The 21,997-nt window shown below is 46.9% G+C and overlaps 1 protein-coding gene across 1 annotated transcript; it reads right to left on the bottom strand.

Annotated features, from left to right (window-relative positions):
* Positions 1–740: 740 nt before the first annotated feature.
* LOC115762439 (protein prickle) lies at positions 741–21,869 on the bottom strand (the record flags this gene model as incomplete). Its single annotated transcript, XM_030704638.1, has 6 exons — positions 741–3,345; positions 3,427–3,630; positions 3,693–3,821; positions 5,274–5,387; positions 7,335–7,956; positions 20,569–21,869. Coding segments are annotated over 6 exons (4,302 nt in total), but the record flags the coding sequence as incomplete, so codon positions are not given.
* Positions 21,870–21,997: the final 128 nt, after the last annotated feature.

Below are 21,997 nucleotides of genomic sequence, written 5' to 3'. Positions count from 1 at the left end.
CAGCTGCCCTGCCATAATTTGCGGGCAAGTTATTAGCAGAGGCACAAAAATGCCATCGTTTTATTTTCGATTTTAATTTCCATGTAGCTGCCGATGCCGCTGCCTCTGGTAGTTTGTTGCTCGACATGCGCCTAATTTATATTCATTATCTGATGCATAATTAAAGATAACCTGCCTGTATCAAGCGAGAGGCAGCTCCGCCAGTTGCCACAACTTTTGCTGCCGTATCTCGTGTTTATCCTTGAGCTTAAATGTTATTCGAGCGCTTGCTGTTTCGCTGTCTCAATATTTGACTAGCGCATTTGACAGCAGCTCTGACAGCCACCCCCGTTTTAGCCCACTTCTTAATCTGGTTTAAGCTTACCTCAGTCTGCAGCGCTGCCACCCTCCTCAGGATTGATCCAGTTGTTGGCTCAAATAATTGGCATCAAGGTGCCTGCGAAAGCTTGGGTAAAAGATTGTGTAAATATTTGTCGAGTAAATCATAAAAAAAAATCAATTTCAAAGGGAATTCTTAAAGAAAAAGGAGGGAATGTTTAACAAATAAACGAACCGCTGTGAATTGATAGGAAATGGGGTTAAATGTTACAGATCTTTGATAACAATTTCTGTGTAATTCTAAATAAAATATAACTAAGTATTTAGCTTACATTAATTTTCATTTTTAGACAAAATATTGTCTAGGGCTTCGTGCTTGCAGTCTCTCATATTCTCAATAGTTTTTGCTTTGAACTCTTTATTCATAGGGTCTTGTACAAATTAGTTCTTAGTCTAGAATTATTGTAAGTTTCTTTAGCCAAATCTTATCGCAACGGCTTTTTCCTACTGAACTAAAAGTCAGTTAATTAAAAGTTGATCGTGTGTAAATAGTTGCTGCATAAAACTTAATTTCAATAAATACAAATCTGTAAATATATGTAGTATATATATATATATATATATATATATATATATATGTATATGTTGTTGTAGGTATAAGTTAATTATATAGTTCTCTTGCCTTAAGAGTATTCATCGCATATAAAAATAGGTATGCATATATATATATATATATATAGGACTTATCTTAGTTTGATTCGCTTAATTAGGGATGTGCTATATATTTTTGGAACAGTATTGAGGAGAGTCCTTCCTCTCGTATTGTATCTCATTTGTAGTTTCCAATGCTTAACTAGGCGCGTCTTAAATCTCAAGTTGAACTTTATTGCTTTGTAAAAGTGCGGGATATGAGTTCTGCTCTCGGCTATGCTTCACTCTCTGTATCGGTAAGAGTATGTATGTGTGTGTATGTGTATATATTGAAAATTGATGACCACCTGGTGGCTGCTTCGTTAGTAAAGGGCGCTTGAGGCGCCTCATTTATTATCAGGCAGGCGCGCAATCAGCGCTAATTAAAATGGCCGCCGGCTTGGATCACGAGATGATACAATTTTTGTCCTTGTCAGCGCCGCTCGGGTCTGTGGGCTTGCGCTTGCGATCGTAGGCCAGGGCGTCGTTGGGCACATAGCTGACGCGTACGCCGCCATAGTGGCGCCTCTGCGGCAGCTGATACATCATCATGTAATCCTCGGAGCTGGATGAGCTGGACGAACAGGTGGAGCACACATCCGATTCCTCGGATTCATCGCGCTCCCGCTCCCGTTCGCGTTCCCGTTCACGCTGCTGGCGCGGGGACTTGTGCGGTGACTCGTGCTCGGCCAATGCGCTGGCCTGCAACACCGAGGGCGGGCCCTGGTAGGAGGAGGACAGCGGCTGGGCCGGTGCATAGGTATCGGCACGCGTGGTCGAGTGCGAGCGATGCCCGCTACCGCTGCGATGGTGGCTCGAGGACTTGCGACGACGACGGCGCCGCGAAGAGTGCCCATGTCCATGTCGATTGACATCCCGCTCCCTGTCCCCGGCCCTGTCCCTATCCCTATCTCTGTCCCTCTCTCTGTCCCGCTCTCGGTCCCTTTCGCCAGCGCCGCTGGTGCCGGCGCCATTGCCGGAGTAGCTGCGCGAGCGGGGCAGCGTGTCGGGTATGCCCTCGAAGCGCACGCCCTTCTTCTTGGTCGGCTCACCGCTCATGGGAGAGGAGGAGCTGGCGCCGCTCAATATGGAAACGGGATGCGTGGGCGGCTGCGTCGCCGATTGCGTCGACAGCGGCGTTTGCAGCGACCGATCGCCGGCGGAGTGCGTAGGCGAGCCCATCAGCTCTGACGGCAGCGCCGTTGAGGCCACACTCAGATTGGGCGTGGGCAGCTCGGGCAGCTCACCAACCGGCGGCGGTGCTGGCGGCGGATGCAATATGTCCGCATACTCGTGCTGCGACGCATGGAACTGCTGTGCGGAAGCGTGCAGCGGCGGCGCCGGCGGCAGCTGCTGTGCAAAGTGCGCCAGGTGCTGAGCACCGACCACGCCCAGCTCCGGCATGCTGGAGGTGATGGAGTTGTCCATTTTGGAGACCTGTTGCAGCTGCCGTTGCAGCTGATAGCTGTGCGTGCCGCCCAGCGGCGGCTTGGCCGGCCACGCTGCATCCAAATTGGTGGCCATCTCGTTGAAGTTGTAGACACCGTCGCGCTGCAGCTCCATGGGCTTGGGCATTAGATGCGGCTGGAAGTCGCCGGGCGAGTTCAACGGCGACATATTCTGCGAGCTGGAGAAATCGGTAAAATCCCCGCCTCCCCCGCCGCCACCGGCGACCGCATTGTGCCCAACCTGCTCCAGATCCTTGACAACGCCCGCGTCCGAGTCTGAGGTGGCATAGCTCTGCTTGGCATGCGCCACTAACAGGCCGCCCGGCAGCTCATTGCCGGCCACGCCTGCGGCCAGCTGCTGGCTCTGCAGTTGGTACATGGCCTGATTGAAGCTGGCCTGATGCTGTTGCTGCTGCTGCGGCGACATGGGCGGCGAGCTGGAGGCGTGGCTGCTGGGTATGCGCGTCTGTTGCGGCCGCACACGCTGCGCCGGCGGCGTGGGCGTGGTATACATGCCCGTGCCGGAGCTATCCGACGGCGTCGGTGGCTCGCCCTTGCTGCAGGCTATCGAGCAATAGATGGCGCCACGGCGCGGCAAAAAGGCGCGACCCAGCAGCGAGCAGCGGCAGGTGTTGCACGAGAAGCACTCATCGGTGGCATGCCAATGCTGGCCATCATGACTCATCTGGCCCTGATCCACGCCAATCGCTTCGCCACAGTAGTCACAATATTCGGCAAACATCGCATCGAAGCAAAGCAGACAGTACGGTTTGCCCTCCCGCATTATGTACCGCTGGCCGCCCAGCTGCTTGTCGCACTCGTGGCAGGCGAAGTGATTCATGTGCCAGGCACGTCCCTCGGCCTCGGTGCACTCATCCGCCAGGATAATCTGTGTAGTGCGTGGAATGTGGTTTTATAGCGAAATGCGTCTGGGGTCAAAGAGGGCGTCAATGTGGGTCGGGAGACTCACCTCATCGCAGGCGGAGCAGCGCGGCTTCAGCGTCTCCGCGTGATGGCGGCCACAATACATGCGCCCATCCCGATGGAAATAGATGAGATCCACGAGCAGCTCACGGCAAATGCAGCACGTAAAGCAGCCCGGATGCCAGCTGGCATTGGGGCCGAGGCGCGTGGCAAAGACCGCAATGTCGCCAGTGGAAATCAGCTCGTCGCACTGCAAGAGTTTTCAATTGGAGTTGATGGGGTGGGGGGATTAGAACTGGGTTAGGTACTTACGCCATCGCATGGACGTGCGCTCATCAGCTGTCTCACATTGCCGCGTCCGAGTGCATCACGTTTGCGCTGTGTGGAAAACAAACGCAGCTCCTTGCGCTCCTCATCCGTCAGTGAGTGACAGTAACGAACCTGAAATGACAGAAGAACCGTTTGTTGAGACGACAGACAGACAGACAAAAGACATAGGTACAGAGGGACAGATAGGCAGGGAGACAGCCAAATCATATGTTCAAGTTGCTGCTGGTGGGCAGGCTGAAGTGATCTTTCCAAGAAGTCAACTTGGGGCGCAGATTGTTTGTCTGCAACAACAGTCATGGCCAGAGACAGCCACAGCCATAGCCGCAGCTCAAGTGGCCAGTGGGCAGGGCAGACGACCGCAGACTGCGAACGGTAGCCAAGGCTGCCCATCAACTGGGTTAGCTTCTAGTTCGGCTGCAGAAGCAGCTCCTTCTCCTACTCCTCCAGCATCCTCCAGCTCATCCTGCTGCTGGCTGCGGTCAGCGTCTCGTTTGTGTTGTATGCAAATTTTTTGGCTGCCTCTTTTTTGTTGCCCCAGCGCACAATTTGATTTGACTTTCGGCTTGGAATTTGGGCATTTTCCACACACACACACACTCCTCACACACACAGGTACACACGCACGCCCATTGCAAAAGACTGGTCAGCTTGGATACTCGTTAACATGGCAACCCCCAGTTAGTGGCAGTGGTTAAAAGTGGTAAATGCTAAAATGCTAAAATGGTAACTGATATCCTCAAACTTAAAGCTGTGGGAATCCGCTCAACTAGGATTCTATACTCTAACAGAGGATATTCTAATTTCGATGTTGATGATAATAAATATTGATGATAATAATGATAATGATGATAATGATAATGATAATTATAATGATAATGATAATGATAATGATAATGATAATGATAATGATAATGATAATGATAATGATAATGATAATGATAATGATAATGATAATAATAATAATAATAATAATAATAATAATAATAATAATAATAATAATAATAATAATAATAATAACAACGATGGCGATGCTCATATTAAAAACAATAATAAAACCAATAATAAAATAATAATACTTTATACTTTATAATAATAAGCTGTCAGGTATTTCCCTTAATTATGATTAAAGTCACACTTAACTTTTCTACATATGTAAGGGTATTAACGCAACGAATAAACCAAGTTGGATTTTCCTGTGTTTTTTTTTTCTTGCATTTGGTTTTTGTTACTTTTGTTGTCGTTTTGTGGTTTTTGCCAGGGGTGCCAGTTCAGTTAGTTGCACTTGTTTCCTTGATTAATTAAAAGGCACAGGAACAACAAAAGCAACAACAATTGGTCTGAGAATGTGTGGGAAAATCGCTGGCATTGACTTTGATATGCCGTTGCCGTAATTCGAGTTGTCGTTGCGAGGACACGAGGCCATTCAATCACGATAAAGAACAAAAAAACGCGCACACATTTGAATAAATACCACGAAATTGACAGGGCCAGTGTCACCCCAGGGACACACCGTGGAATGGAGTGGATTACAGCGGGATATAGGAGACATTGGACTACACTCACCTCGTTATCATGCGGCGGCAGTTGATGCAGCAATTGTCGCACACGATACTGCTCTCCGGGACTGTTGACGTATGGCACTTTGTCGTCGGGTATTTGCGAGAAATACAAGCGAACCTGGCGAAAAAAAAGAAAGAGAAATCCAATTGAGAATTGAGTTTTGGCTGCAATGGAATGCGCAGGGGTCACACACTCAAAACTAAGCTAAAAGTAAATGCTTGCATAAAAGGGGTTCAGGCTCAGCCCCAACGGATCATCAAACACAACAACAACTTCATGATCATCATCATCAGGTTGGGGGCCTGTCAAATGTTGCGCCTGACTGCGACACAGCAGGTTGCTGCCCAAAGATTTTTCTTTCCTTTTGATTTTATTACGTTGATTTGGCCATTTTGGCCAGGTTGAAAGGTGCGCAACGTGCTGCCACGGTCAACTTCTAAGCCGCCTCAGCTGCTCAGTTTATTGGCCACGTTTTCTATTTTTTGTTGTTGTTTTTTTTTTGTTTTTCAAGTGCGCCGATTGCCGTGAAATTCAAGCATGCGATCTGCCAGCAAGTGACCACAGTCTGAGGCAGCGCGACGCCACTCAGCCAACTGCCTGCCAAACAACTAACCAACCAAGCGACTGCCTGACGGACAGACGGGCAGACGGACGGAGGGACGGACGGAGGGACAGAGGGACGGACGACTGACTGACACATGGCTTATGCTGCGTCAACGTAAATGGCTGTAAATAAATTTTCAATTCTGTTTGTAGCGTTTGCCAAAAATACTATATGGCATTGGCAATGGCAATGGCAGCCAGCTGGGCGAGCGTGAATGAATGGGAAATACCCTGTAATGATGTAAGTAGCCGCTATTACTGCCTAGCTTACACCTTGACAAGGCTTGTGTGTGGCCTTAATCTGTTTGAAAAGTAAGTTTTATCTCTGGAATATTTCAAATAAGCTCGCAGCCAAATTTGGTAAATGACAACCTAATAAATTGCTAAATTCCTAAAGTAATTCCTTTACTATATTGATATGACGTTAACTAGGTAATTCGGATTCCAAAATAGACTGCGTATGTAATAAAAGAACCTACATCTCGCCATGAGCTATCTGCTTAAATAACAGACTCTGAGTTCTCTGAGGCTGCAGCTGGCTCTGAGCAGTTAGCTTAGAATTCAAATAAGTTCCGCTAGAACTACCTAAATTTGAATATACCCACTATCAAAGATTGCCTGTTTATAGGGCATTTAAGCGTCTGCCTGCGTGACATGTGATAGGCGCTGTCAGTTTGAGCGGGATTAACGCGACCCTATGCATACTGAATGGAGTCTGAGGCAGCATGTCAAAAAGTTGCCAACGTCTCCTGTGGGCCTGGTCCACGTCCAGCCCAGGCCCAGAGCCAGCAATAGTCGTTATAGTCACAGCTAAAACATGTCCCTAAAAAATGGTTAGTAGCGCGCTTTTGGGCGCGGCAGCCGCTGGAAAAGATTGCGCAAGATTTATTTGCCATTGGCGCATATTTTACGCAAATAATTTATGTAGCGTTAACGGCAGCCAAAAAATACGTTCAAAATGCTGGCAATACTTTTCATTTCTTCTAGTTTTGTGTTTCTTTTTGTGAATTGAATTGGCCATAAAAATGGCTTTGAGAAATGGCCAACAAGCGAGTGGGCCGCAGCTGGACTTTGGGGTTTCATTAGCGCAATCTAATTTCCAATATGCAGACAGCCCGCGAGCTGACAGTCCAGAACGTGGCCCACACGTTAGGCAGCCCAAAAGCTGTCCATGGCCAGATTCCAGACTCGATCGCAGCCCAAAGATGCGAGCTGCGTGCATAGTTTCCGTTCGCTATCGGCTCGGAGGTAAGCAATGAAGCCTGACTGATTTATGGCCTGCTGATGACCAGCTCTGCTGGTCTCATGGCGTTGGGCTTAAGTGACAAAATCACGCACAATAAGTCAAGTCAAGTCAAGTCAAGTCAAGTCGAGTGGACTGGAGTCGAGTCGCGTCGCGCCGAGCTTATCTGTGCACACAAATCACAGATCAAGCAACTCCCAAAGGGCCTGAGAACTCACCTGATCCGGTCGCAGGCCAGGCGGCACCCATGTGTACTCTTCGAGCGCACAGCCGCTGTCATCGTCCGAGTGCGACTGTCGCTGCATGTCCATGTGCGGCCCGGCCAGAAAGGGCGCATGCGCTGCCGCTGCGGCCGCTGCTGCCGCCGCCGACGAGGACGAGGAGGAGCAGTGGCCCGCTGGATGGTGCAGCAGCGATGGCGGCGACGGTGTCGACAGCGCCGGCGACAGTTGATGATGTGGATGTGGATGCTGCTGCAGCTGGTGTCCATGTTGCGCATTGGTATACTTCACATTGCCGGAGCAGCCCGAGCCGGCGGGCGAATACTGTGCGGCAACAGCTGCTCCCACGGCTGGCGGCAGCTGCATGGGCAGCTGCTGATGATGCGGCGGCAAGTATTGCTGGTGCCGCTGCAACGGCAGCGGCGATGTGGGCAACATGCCCGCATTCTGTGCCGCATACAAAGCGCTCGCCGAGGAGCTGCTGGGCAGACCGAGATTGCTCAGCGCTGGCTGGATTGCTGGCAACGTGCCATGTCCCTGGCTGGGCGAGAAGTGGCGCGGCAACGTGGGTATCTTCTGCAGATAGGAGATCTGCGTTAGCGGCGTGCGACTTATGGGCCTAGAAAGAGACAGGGCGAGACAGAGAGAGAGAGAGGTTGCATTTAGATTGGCTTTTAGTTATTGGCATTTTTGTGGCGTGGCTAATTTTAAACTCAATTAAAATATTTTCACAAATTACATGGCGGGTTAAAGGTTCTACGGGCTGCTGCTGGGAAATTGTGGTAAATGATTTAAGTCCCACAGTACATGGCCAAATCATTATTATGAAACCGCATACAAAATGTTTTTTTTTGCGCTTATTTCATTGTAATACGCGGGATTTATGCGGTTTTGCACTTCCCATATATATCTATATGCACATGTAAATATATATATATACATTTTTTCAATTTGAACAAGCTGTCAATTTAAGTTTGTTTTTTAAAAGGATTGTTTTTTTTTTGAGCTGCACATCAAAATGAAAATACAAATGCGCTTCACAGCGCTTACACAAACAAATCGACAGCTCATAATGCTCTTGTTGTTCGTTTCTCTGATATATATATGTATATATCTATATATAAGTGCATATATTTGTATTCGCATGTTTGCTGTTGTCTGCTTTCCGGGCCCTTGGGCTGTCGCTTTTTGTCAATTTGTTGTACGGCTGACATTGTTATCCTAGCTGCGCCCCAAAATGCGCTGCAAGCAAATAATGCGAGCTTTTCGACTGCGTGCATGTGTGTGGGTGCTTTGTACTAGTATTAGTGAGCTTTTAAAAGCTGCAACGATCGCAGCAGTAAAGTCAAGCGTTTTGGTCGCTTTTGCTGTGCGTCTGTGTAAAAGCTTTGAATTGGTTTAGAGTTAAGGCACTAACTGTTCTAATTATTAATGATGTTTGCGTTTCCTTTTATAAGTATTAAAGTTTCAAATGCTGCGAAGTATGTTTGAAAAATTTCCAAAGTAGTCGAACTCGATCCTAAAAATAAATCTTTTGTTTAAACTGAAAGATGCTAAAATGAAAGATCGTTAACTCCACATGACTTAGGGTCTATTATTTCTATGATAAACTTTTAGAAAACTGTTACCTAACGTTTGCTTTGTTTAAGCTGACAGCTATTATAACAAAAAGACTCAAAGAGATTGTTTCCACAACATGATCTAGGGTCTTTTATTTTCTGAGCACGATAAACATTCAGAAAATTTGTAAAAAGACTTTTTATCTGGCAAAGCTCTATCCAAAAACTTGGCAACTGCACTAGAATAAGTGGAATGTGTCTAGGAAATATATTTTACCACAAATCCCAAATGACCTACGATTGCAATTGTAGGGGATTTGATGCTCGCCTTATATCAACCGCGGCACGCACCATTTCATGCCATATCAAAGGATAACTGTGCATTGTCTGCGCATATGTAACTGTAGCTGTGACTTTGTGGGCAAGCGTTGGGCGGATGGGCGTAACCGGCTACGATTTCGCTTGGATATATTCAGAAATGTGATTGTGTGTGTGTGTGGGTGTGGGTGTGTGTGTGTGTTTTTGTGTGCCCATGCGGGCGTTTTATCAAAACAATGTGTCCGCCCTTTTGTTGTTTTTTGCGGGCCATGATGATTTAACCAGGCGAATTCATTCTTTTTGTTTCCGGATCCGCATCCACATCCGCGTCCGCTTTAGCGATTGCAATTCCATTTCTAGTTCGCTGACTGCGCCGCAGTTGCTGATGTGTCAATATTTTGTGGAAGGTGGCGCGGCGGGGCCAATTCGAGCGGTCGTTGCGGTTTGCCCCGCAAATTAATTGCGCAGATTTTTTGGCTTTGCCAGCCAGCTAAAACCAGCTAAAATGTAGTTTCAGCCATTGTTTTATGGAGCGTCGACATTTGCATTTTAAAGCGCAAAACGCTGTAGCTGGCCGCTGGCCGAGGGCTGCGGGACGGGCAAAGAATGCGTCGCTGGCGTGGGATAGCCTAAAGGGGAACCAGTGCACGTGCAGTCACATTCACAATCGCAGTCGCAGTCACAGTTGCAGTCGCAGTCGCAGTCACAGCTGGAGACAGATGCCAACGGCGGACAGCCAAAAGTGTTGGCTGCTGTCAAATCAGCCGCATTCAAACTCAAATTACAAGCCAAACAAATGGATGAGGGGAGAGTGGGAGTGGGAGTGGAGCAGGAGCTGGCACACTGGGCCTGGGACTGGGACTCTAGACCGCGCAGACACTGTTCAACTGGGGACCGGCTTGGTCTGGAAATGAACAAATGAAAAGCGAAGCAAATGCAAAAACTGTGCCTAAACAACAAATTTGTTGCAGCCAGGAAAATGAGAGGAGGCTCCAGCTGCAGCTGGAGTGCGAGCAGGAGTCCAAGCTGGAGCTGGAGCTGCACAGTTGAGGTCTGTCTGTAGTCGGAATTTATTGTGCGACCAAATGGTTGGCTGTGCTGTTTGGCGACCTGCATTTCTTTTCATTTGCGCGCCGCATTTTTGCAATTTGCAAATTTATTGTTGACTGCGGCGAATTGCGTAAAATTGGCCAGCAATTGTGGCCAAGTTTCAATTTGGAGCCAGCCTTTATGAAGCCATTAAAGCAGCGGGCTGAAAATGGAAAGTGCCCGCGAGCTAGGCCAGGCTAGGCAGAAGCTAGCACAAATGCACAACTCAAATACGCACAAATTTGCTGCAACAATGTTGCTGGCAGCATGTTGCCAAACTGGCTGCTGCTATAAAACGCAACATCTTTTATATTGCGCCATGAAAGACCCTTGAGGCATGTGTGTGTACAATAAATGCGGGCATATTCTGGCCTGCGGGCAGCTGTTGCCAATATTTGTATTTGCATGGCCAATGCATAAAGTTGAAGAAGAAGAAGTAGCAGCAGCAGCAGCAACAGTTGAAAGGGTTCAGCTTGAGGCTGCGGCTCACTTTGGCAGTCGTTGAACCAAAAACAAAAAGCCAAAACTGGTTTTTCCCACTTGGTTTTCATTTGCCTCCACTTCGTGCTAGGCTCATGCTTTCGCGCCCTAAAACTAGTTCAAAGCGTTGCCATTGATAAACCGCAACTGCTCCCCACCCCTCCCCTCCCCCTCCGCTGTTGTCGCTGCTGCTGCCTCTTGCAGCTGCACGACCGTGTCAAGTGGTGGCAACATCAGCTTAAGCACTCGCCATCTCCATTATATATGTTCGTATATAGTTTTGCAGGCCCCAGATCGTCTGTACTATATTTAGCTGGGCCGCTTATCTGGCGGCTGGCATCTAAATGAATGATCATTATATACGCCACAGCGAATGCGTTGACAAATTGCAAAGACGCGCCGATGGACGTCTCAATGGCTGCCGCAAGATGTCAGCCATGGCCCAACAGCAACTGGAACAACAACAGAGGCAACAATTGGTTCACAGTTTATGCGGTTAGCTGGGCACACAAATTTGGGTTAATGCTGTGGAGGCGAAAGTTTCCACATGCTAGTTTTCCATAGCTCAGTTTCAACTCCAATCTCCTCTCCCCCTATTCCGACCGACAGGTGGTCCCTTAAATGACGTTTCTGGAATTTGACCAGTGAGACTTGTTTAGTAAGTTTTACGATGGGCAACAACAACAATTATTGTCCAGGTTCCTTTGTGACTCCTGCGAACAGCAGCGTCTGTTGCGTTTTATTGTGTTACAGCTGCAGGCATAGTTAGGGCTAACAGACCAAGCGGTAGTCGACTGCGAAATACCCTGTGACAGGCTCAACGATTAACCATAAACCATTTAAATATAAAATATGTCAAGACAAGAGGCAACACTTCAATAAATGTCAACTCTATTAGCTGTATTCCATATGCTGCTATATGAAATTACCCGGCGTCGGTCGGCTAAAGTATATTGTGTTGAAAATGCAAGTGTTCGGCAGCTGCTTGTGTAACTCGCGCCATCTTTAGACATATAAAAAGCTGCCCACATCTATGCATTCGCGCAAATTGCAACTGAATTTAAACCGACGAAATTTCGCTTGTTAGTTCGACGCTTAGACACCGTAGTCATGCATTGTTGTTAATGTTTTTCATATATACTTTCGTCAGTTTCCGTCCTCGCAAAACTCGAATAGTAGAACTCAACTTCCATATATTATAGAAATTGATATGTTTATAAAAAGAGCTTTAATGAAAATAGAATGGGCATAAAGAGAGCTTTTAACTTGATCAAATATCATGTTATTTCGCTTTTCCCTTAATCTTTATATTTATTTAGGCACTCGCATGCCCAACTGTATCCAGAATCTAGGATATGTACATGGGACAACTACAACTACAAGTGTCTGCCCGGTCAGAGCTTTATTAAAAGCCATGCAGCTAGCTCACAACTAGTGCGATTGTCATAAACGATTTTTGAATTGTCAATAAAAATTGCCGTAAACTTTATGGCTAACATGGAGGAACACACGTAAACACGTACACACACACACACACACACACACACACACAGCCTTACGTCTAAGCTCCGTGGGCTTGCTCCATCTCCATCTCCGTCTCCATCTCCTCCTGCCAATCCCGCCCAGCTGGCGCATTGTGTCTGGCTGCCCAACTACAGCCTCCCAGCGACAGTCGCTGTCTGCCGCTGTCAACATGACATTTGGCGTGTTGACATTTTTATTGACTTTGGCAGCGACTCGTACTCTTGCTCGTACTCGTACTACTCATGGCTGGTAAAAATTCCACTTTGTTGTTGTACTCTTTATTTTTTTATATTCTTGTTTTTTTTTTTTTTTTTGTTGCATCTAAAAGTTGATTAAGAATGTCTGCGCGCAGCCAGAGAGCCCATGCTGAGGCCCATTCTCTGGCTGCGTGTGGCCAGGCATTGCATTTATTGCGCATACGCCAAGTGCCACTAATTGCGCACACAAACACACGTACACACACACACACACACTCGCACAGAGGCAGAGAAATCAATTAAACGACTAACTGTACATGAAAGGCAGCTGTTAATTTGTATGTTCAATTTAGAAAGTCGCGCATAAGCAAAATAATTGCATAATTTTTGCAGATCACAACGTGAATTTTCACACCATAGCCGCAAGAGAAGTGCCCGAGGAGGAGTAGGAGGAGGAGGAGCAGCAGCAGAAAGGGGGGGCGCAGCCAGCTCCCAGGCAAGCAGAGAACAAATTGTTTGCTTATCTTTTGGTAACAAAGCTGATGACCAATTAATGTTGTTGTTGTTGTCGTCAACATTTGCAGGCGGCAAAAATGTTGCTGCAACATTTTGCTGCGGCTTTTAGCTTTTCGCTTTGGCTTTTTGCTCTGCTAACGGCAACGAAAATTGTTTTGTGAGCGTGCAAATTTTCACAGCTGCTGCAACAGCAACAACTATGCCAGCAATTTGTGCCCCTCTCCCTCTATGTGTGTGTGTGTGTGTGATGTTGCGCGGCAAACATCGAAGCAAAGATGCCACAACACTTCAACTGCAACAGCAACAGCAGCAACTGAGGCGATCTTCGAGTGTTAGCTGGAAACAAAAGCAGGTTTCAGAACTCTGTCGGAAAATGCAGGGAAACGTTGTTTGGCTGCCTGCACTTAGCTCGACATGCAGCTCAGCCCGCTGCGCTGCTGCTGAAAATTGCATCATCAATGCAAATTTGGCGCGCTAAATGCTTGTCGCGAGAGGGAGAGAGAGAGAGAGAGCAAAAGAGACTGAGGCATCGCTTGTGACTTAACGGCCAATAATGTTGACTATGGTAATTGATTCGACGCGTTAGTCTTTTTTTCTCTGTTGCGGCCAACAAGCTGCTGCTGCTGGCCAGCTTCTAATTAATTTTTAACTCGCTGTAAATTCATCAAAAAATTGAAACGCATTTGTTTCGGGTCGCCTACTGATTGAATCTAGCGAAGAACGAGAGGGCGACACTGTCGTCCACTCTATTGGCTAGCCTGTGTGTGGCTTGGACCACAACCACGACCAAGACCAAGACCAAGACCACGACCAAGTCCAAGTCCAAGTCCGCACAGGCCCACGGCTAGCCAGGCAGCCAGGCAGCATCCATCCATCGAGCAAACGGTCGTTGTCTTTGGTCTATGAACTTGTTTTTTCTCATCTGCCGCTCGTTGTTTTTAATTGAAGCCGTGTCTTTGCTTTTTATGCTTTTTGTTCATCTTGTCTTCCTCTTTTCATTTTTTTCTTCTTCTCGTCTTCGTCTGGGGCTATTATAAATTATGCGGCTGCTTCGATTTTCATTTTGATACATTCATGTTTCCTCAGTGCGTGGTGATTATGCTCAATTTTGTTTTTGACCATAATTACTGGACGGCCAGCCATTCGGGCATTTGGGCCAACCATTCCGTGTATCCGTTAGCTTTTAGCATTTCGTTGCGGCTCATCTTTTTTTTTTGGTTTTTCGTGTTTGGACTTTTTTGCCGTTTGCTAAACAAATTGGCATTGATTGATATTTATTTCACCTTTGGCACTCGAAAAAGCCAAATTCAATTGAAAAATACATCAGTCGAGACATAAGCACATCATCTTGCCAGTTTCTGGGGATAAATGTTTTACTTATTATCGCTTTGCAGACCTTGGCCTGGGGCATTCTTTGAGTTCTGTTTGAGTGTTTTGATTGAATGTGTATTCAATGCTTGTGCAAATATGTATTTTAATTGGACTTTTAACATTTATTTATTATCATGAAGAGATGAGAGGCTGGTAGTAAAGTTTGGGAAACTTGTGTTGGTTGGAAATGAGTCTTGGGTCTTGCCTCTTGACAGAATGGACGTAGGGGCAGATCAGACTCTGTTCTATGTGAATCTGAACAGTTGTTCTGGTTGCTTCACTCCATCAAACTGTTCCGTAATCTCAATGGCTTTCATACATTATTAGCGCCACATTAAGATATGTTATTCAACTATGGAAATCTAATTCATATTCCTAACACCCCAGAAACACATTCGAGGCACATAAATCACTTGATTAAAGCCTTGGCACCTGCCTTATGCGGGCAATAAAATTTAAACGCAATTATAAATGACATTTGCAGACGCTAAACACGTCCGCCCCAACGTGGTGGGGGTAGAGTTATTGGGGTGCGGGGGTTTGTTGCAACAGTCAATGAGGATGATTTATGTGCGAGGCTTCTTAACAAAACTGTTCACAAATTAACCGTAATATGATTTACAGAAAGCCGCTTTGCTGCCGCTTTTTTTCCCAGAGTGCAAGTTGCGCCTGGCCATGATTTATGGCCAACTGCAATCGGAATCTAATTTCTTGGCCATTAACAAAACCAAAGCAGAGCAGCAGCAGCAGCAGCAGAAGGAGAAGCTGCTGCCTACGCAGCCGGCGCAGCATGTTGGCCGCTGCTTCTTTTGAAATCGAACTCCAACTGCGCCGCAGCTTGTCTGGATTTGGGTTCTGGCTGAGATCTTGTTGTGGTTGTTGTGTTCTTGTTGTTGCAACGACAAGTCGACAACTGGCTCAAAATTAAGCGCAGAACTTTTGGCAAATGTTGACAAAGTCAAACGGTAACTGCACGTAAGAGAGCACCGATCTTGGCTGACTGTAACTGTTCTCTCTGGTATGTTGACAACTGCAGTGCCGGGCCAAACATGGCAAATAATTAGCTGCTAATTGCTTTTTATGAGTGCATGACAGTCGATAACATATGCAATTGATGTCCAGTGATAAACGGAAACGGCTAAGCGCAGGATTGTCGGCGCCGATGATAAGCAGTTTAAGGCTGCTGACAGAGGGGGATAGGGAGAGGGAGTGAGAGGGGGAGGAAGAGAGGGAAAAAGGAAGGACAGGTACCTTAATGGCATGGCTGCAATAGTTAGACGGCGTAAAAAAGGCAGATTTGTCATCAGCTTTAATTTATTTACATTTTTCTAGCTCTCAAGGAGCCTTTGTTTTGATTACACTGAGAAAAATTAGCAAGCAATTAGTGCATCAATATCATATTGATAGTTGTATTCAGAACGAGAATTTCCAGCTTTACTAAAATTCAAAATGTTGAGAAGAAAAATAAAACTGTTTCTTCCATTTTTTCCATTACCGAATGTTTGTGCCTGGAGCCCCAGGTCTAACTGCTTCTCTGGATTTGGGCACCGTCTACATCTCACTTCGTATATCGAATCTGATATGAATATGAAAATGATTCTATTTGGTTCATGCTTTTTTATCTGATTCCGATTCTAAACTATTTTTATTGCTTCGTTTGGGAAGCCTGACATTTGTCATTTATTTCTTGAAATTGAATTGCTTCTTGAATTTGTTGTTGAAATTCATAGCTGGCAGCTGCTTCTGTTGCTCTGCCATCTGATTAAAAAATCGCCGCTTCCAGTTCTCAATACGAAACATCGAAACAGACATCAATAGTTGTTTTTTTTTTTTGCGGTGTACTCGGCGTATTCGACTGCTCGAGAGGCTGTTCTCGATAAGGTCTACATAATATCAAATGCACACAAACAATGATAATGCGCAACGTGTCGTCGTGTTGCCAGCCCCAAAAACGCTTATCATGATTAGAAATGAACGCCGCCTTGCCACTTGCCACTTGCCACTTGCCAGTTGCCACATTGGTAGGAAAAACCAGAAAAGCCTGGCCACCAACTTGGGCTGGCTGGCTGGCAAGTTCAACAGCTAACGAGGCAGGAATGCAAAGAGTGTTAATGCAACAACCAGCTCTCCGCCCTGCCACCGCTCTGCCGCTCCAACCCTCACACTGTGCAGCAGGTAAGTGCCTCGTCGAGTGGCATGCAGGCAATTTAAATGCAAAGGCTGCGAAGGCTGCGCCTCGCCAAAGTGAAGCTGTCAATGAAAATTACGCGCGGTTTTTTCTGCTGCTACCCGGCTGCTGCTGCTACCCGGCTATCAGTAATAAATTTATAGGCTGCATGTTGTGCGTGTGTATGCGCTAAATGTTTAATTAATTAGCGAGAAATGCATTAAGTGATTTGTTGCCGCTTAATATGCGGCTGCCAACTGCGTGCCCCTCGGCTCCAAACAATGCCCCAAAATCTAACAATGAAGTGTCTGAGCGCGGCGCATGTCATTCAGCTGTCAACTTAGCCAACAAAAAACAGGCACAGATCTGCATAATGCCAAAATACGCACCAAATGAGAGTGTGCGAATGTGTGTGTGTGAGTGTGTGCGAGCTGTGTGTATCAATATGTATCCATATCCAATTGGCTAACGTGGGCGCAGACATGTTGTGGCTAAACAAAATGTATCATGAGTTGGCAGAATGGCAGGAATTCTGTGAGCTTCAGTTAGTGATGGACACGTGACACGAGATAGCACAACCTGGCACGATACATTCGTGTGAAGATCAGAGATTAAAGATCATGAACCTTAGGAGAGAGCATATCAGATATATAGATATATATTTACCCTATATATACTTTATATATTTCACATTTCAAAGGAATGATGTTGCGTTTTACGTTTTCTGCCGACACGCGCCCATCCCCAAATCTAAAAAACGATTTCAATTTCTTTTGGGCCAAGCTGGTATCTGGCAATCGGACATGCCCCAAGTGATTTGCGTTTGGACACTTTGACAGCTGCTTAAGCGCTTAAGAAATGCCTCAGCGCGTGTAAGGGCAACTGGGCTGGCTTATGGCCATTATCGCGGCTCAAAATCACGCTTTAACAGAATACACAATTAATATGCGACGCAATTGTTGGCAATAAGCAAAACTGTATGCGGGCCAAAAATCCTACCCTGCCAGCCCTCGACGCGCAGTAATTAGCATGGCGAGCATGCGCGAAAGAAGGAGACAGCGAGGGAAAAGAGTTAAACCTTAATGTTAAGAAGAGAAAAACATTACTTTAATGGCCTGCCTTATTTTTATATTTTTTATTTATTTTTTTTTCACAGGGACAAAATCATATTTTATCGTTTTGCATAAATAAATCACAGAGGCGGCGGCTCACTTGTTGTTCGTCTCTCGCACTTGACTGGCGCCGTCTGCCGCAGTCTGGCTCAGGCTCCACCTCTGCAAATGGCACTTGGCAACTGGGCAAGTTGGCCAATTGTCTGCCTGGCAGAGGCCGTGCCAGTTGCATGCACTCACAAGATTTGTTGCGTTTTGTTTTTGTAATTAAGTTGCATCCACACAGTGCTGCAACAACAGCAGCATCAGCCAAGTCACACAAATGCCTCGGTAACGCCCCAAAGTCATTTGTCAGGCGCTTTTGGCTCAAATGGCAAATGTGCCAGTGGAACTTGGCAGAGTTGTTGTCGCTGCTGCCCAAGTGCCCTTAATGGCTTTCTTAATTAAAAACAAAATCAATATAAATGTCGTTCTCGCATATTGAGGCGTTTGCATTGACAAATGCGACACGGTTTCCAACAATTGTTTATTTAAAGGGAATTGGAAAGATATTCGCAATCGATTTTTGCCTTTTGTATGACAAAATCAGCTGTAATAAATATCTGTTGAATTCTATATCTAATTCCGAGCCTTTCGCTGATTAAGTAAGTCATTAAAACAACTAATTAAAGAGGTTGCTGGTTCTAATCTTTTGCAGGCCTTGCTAGCAACGATGTTAGCAAGTTAAGTTCAATACTCTTTTTTTATATACTAAAAATTCTATGCTTTCATGTCTGCCTTGTCCGTCATTAATGTCTGTCTTTATGAACTTAACATGTTTGATGGCATTCTATGCATTTAAGAGGATATTTGCTAATCGAGTAATCTTATTTATACTTCTCGTACTTAACTTTCTCATTAGGCAAATGTGTAAGCACTGCACATTGGCTTCCAGCTAATAATGTTTTGAGAGAGACATTAGGCTTGTCATTAGAACAGAAAAAAAAGAGGCAGCAGCTAGCTGCAATTGTCGTAAAAAGTCAGGCTTGAGTAGTCTCTAGAGCCCTGCTTTAGCAGCTGCTGCGGCTAGTTTATGTAGCGAGAGCAACTGTAGTCAGGTAAAGCTCAGGATTTATGCAACTGTCGATGGTAGTTAAGATTGAATTGAATGCTCAGACACGAGCTGAGCACACAGCTTCATTGCGCAGCGACTGCTGTAATTTCAGGTAAAACCTGCAGCCATTAAGTACGAAGACGACGTTGGCGATGGCCGTGGCGATGGCGACTTACGAAGTTGCACAGATGCTGGAGTCCAGCTTAAATGATTGCCGGGCAATTTTTTAATAACTTCATTAAGCGTCGTGAAGAGTTGCAATTAAAATGTGCCGTATATCAGTGGGTGCATTAGGAGCTGTTGGCAAACGATTTGCCAAATCCAAGTCAAGAACTAGTGAGAGAGTCAGTTAGTGAGAGGCACAGACTGGCTGCGGGGCTAATTTGCCTGACTCGCGTGTGGCAAATGGCGGCTACTGAATTCCGAATATGAAATTCCTTTGCTGCTGGTTTCTTTGATTTTGTTCAGTTTTTGTTTTGTTTTTAGCTGCTGGCAGTTGGCTGTCAGGCAGCATCAAAACGGCGTCTGTTATTATTATTAATTATGCTTTCGAGGTGCGTTCTAGGTGCTCTGGGCTGGGGGCCTTTCCTGTTGTCAGCCCATTTGAAATGCATTGATTTGAGCGCTGCTGCCTTCTGTGTCGCCTTCTGTGTGCAGCATAATTCAAAAACAACAGCAGCTAATTGAGTTGTGTTTTTGCCTCTGTTCCTTTTTTTTTTGTTTTTTGCAACATTCCATTTGGCTAGGCTTAGCTCTGGGCAAGTTCGTTGCCTAAGTCTTTTGTTTTGCGAGTGCATAGTAAATCATAAAAATGAGCGCTGAGTCTCTGCACAATATATGCAATATTTTAGCGCTCGATTGCAGCCAAAAAGGCAATGTCATGACACTGCAGAACAATTGCAGCGCATTCGGGCCCCCACTCTAATGGCTGAATGTGTGCGCTTCCTTCAGCTCAAAGGCAAGCCTTTGAGACCAGACGGACAGACAGCCAGACAGACAAGAAGCCAGCCAGCGCCCATATTTCATAAGCTGCGTGCTGCACAAACACAATAACTTAGGGCCACAATATTTGCATGGCATTATGCACAATCATGACATGAGCCGCAGCAGCAACAACAACAACAACAGCAGCAGCAGCGAGCAACTGCTGCTCATGTTTATGTAAAGCGAGCCGCGCCAGACAAAGGCACTGGTAAATCACACTTTGGCAGTCGCTGTCGCTGTTGCTGTTGCTGTTGCTGCCGGCATATGCGGCGTATGCGTAACCCGAGCATGAGATGCCGTTGCCGTTGTCGTTGTCGCTGTCGCTGTCGCTCAGTTGTTGCTGCCGCTGAGTGAGTGATGCGCATGCACAGCAACAGCAGCGCTCAATAAACAAGCGAAACCGGCCGGCCGGCCAGTCAGCCAAGCAAACAGCGCCCAAGAGCTAACAGCTAACAGTCAAGCGTTTCGCATCGGTTTCAATTTCAGCAGCAACAGCAACAACACACAGAACAAGTTGTTGTTGCTGTTGCTGTTGTGCGTTGCTGTTGCGTGCAGTTTTGCGGTTTTGCTGCAGAGAGGGAACACGCAATGTGTGTTCATTGACTTCTGGTGCTGCCAACTTGCGCAACAAGTTGTTGCTGTCGCTGCTGCTGCCGGGTAATCAATCATTATTTGCGCAGGGCACCACCAGCAGCCACCAGCAACCACCGCCAACAGCAGCAGCAGCAACCACTTGAAAATGTATGCATTTAAATTGTCAGCGATATTGCAACTGACAAATGATCAGCAGGAGTGCAAGGGGGGGGGAAAAGGTTACTCACTCATTTGACTCCTGCTGTGTGGATGCGCCTGCTGCTCCTGCTCCGGCAGCTCCTGCTGCCGTGTCCATTTCAGCCATGCCGACAACCACTTCCGGCGGCTGTGCGTTGCTGCAGTTGGAGCTGTTGAGCTCATTGAAAGTGAAACTGATATCGTGCGGATCCTTAAACGGCTTCATGCTGCGCGGCAGGCTGCGCTGGCGCAGGCTCAAGTTCAGAAACTTTAGATCGCTGGCGGTAAGCGGCTGCAGTGCAGCAGAGGGTGCGGGTGCGGCTGTGGATCCAATTGTGGTGCGTGCGGGCGGCGGCGGTGCAGCACGCTGTTGTTTCTGCTTGGGCGGCAACGCTGGCTTGGGCTCCTCCTCGAGCAGCTCCTCCTCGGACTGCTCGATTATCTCCAGCACCTGAGCGGTGCAAGTGGTTCCAGTGTTTTCCAGCTCGGCTTGCGCCTCCAGGTGCATGCCATAGTACTTGGCTATGTGCTCGGTGGCATCCGCCGTGCTGTAGTGCTTGCCGCGAATCAAGTCGCCCAAATGATCCGCATCGATGCCAAACAAAAAGGGATCGTCCAGCACAGTTACCTTGGCATTGCGCTTGGTGGGCTCCTCTGGCGGCGACTGTTGAGGCAGCTGCTGCTGTTGCTGCTGCTGCTGCTGATCCTTGTGCCTGGCCTCGCCCTTGACATGAGCACGCAGCGAGCGCAGCAGCTTTTTGCTGCGACGTGGCGTTGTTCCCGACGTTTCGCATTTGGCGGGAAACAACGGACGGCTGCTGCTTGTTGCTGCTGCTGCCGCATTATTGCTGGTTGCTGTGCACTTTCTGCCGGTGGTTGGATGCTGCTGCTGGTTGCTATCGCCCAGATCGATGCCATCGTCCGCATCTTCGCTGGCATCTAATTGCACTGCGATAAAATCGCAATCGCCAGTGCCAAAGCCAACCGTATCGTAGTCATCGCCCGTTCCCGTCAATTGGCAGTTATTGTTGTTGTTACTGCTGCTGCTGGCATTGTCATTTTCATGATTAGCCTCGTTGGCGCTGCCGCCACTGGCCGCCAGCCGCTGGGCAGCCGCCTTGCTATAGAGCTGTCGATAATATTTCTGCTGGTCGCCATACAAGAAGCAGACGCGCCACCATTGTTTGCATGCCAGCAAATTGGCGGTACGTGGCACCACCGCCGGCTCCAGGCTGCCCGTTGTTGCCGCTGCTGTTGCTGTTGCTGTTGCTGCAGTTGTTGCTGCTGCTGCTGCTGACAGGCTGCTCATGTTGCTGTTGCTGCTTATTATTATTGTTCTGGGCTTGTAATTATTTTTAGTGGTTCAGTGGCTCTTTTTATGCTCGCTGCTTGTTAGCATTGACATTTTTTTTCGGGTTTCGTTTAATAAATTTTCATGTTGTGTTTTTGTTGCACTGGAATTTATGTATTAACATTTTT

This window comes from Drosophila novamexicana, unplaced genomic scaffold, assembly GCF_003285875.2.
Source record: "Drosophila novamexicana strain 15010-1031.04,08,12 unplaced genomic scaffold, DnovRS2.1 tig00000564-arrow-pilon, whole genome shotgun sequence".
In the NCBI taxonomy this organism is placed as follows: Eukaryota; Metazoa; Arthropoda; class Insecta; order Diptera; family Drosophilidae; genus Drosophila; species Drosophila novamexicana.
The sequence above is the reverse complement of the archived record's forward strand: the minus strand, read 5'-3'. Positions and strand labels throughout refer to the sequence as shown.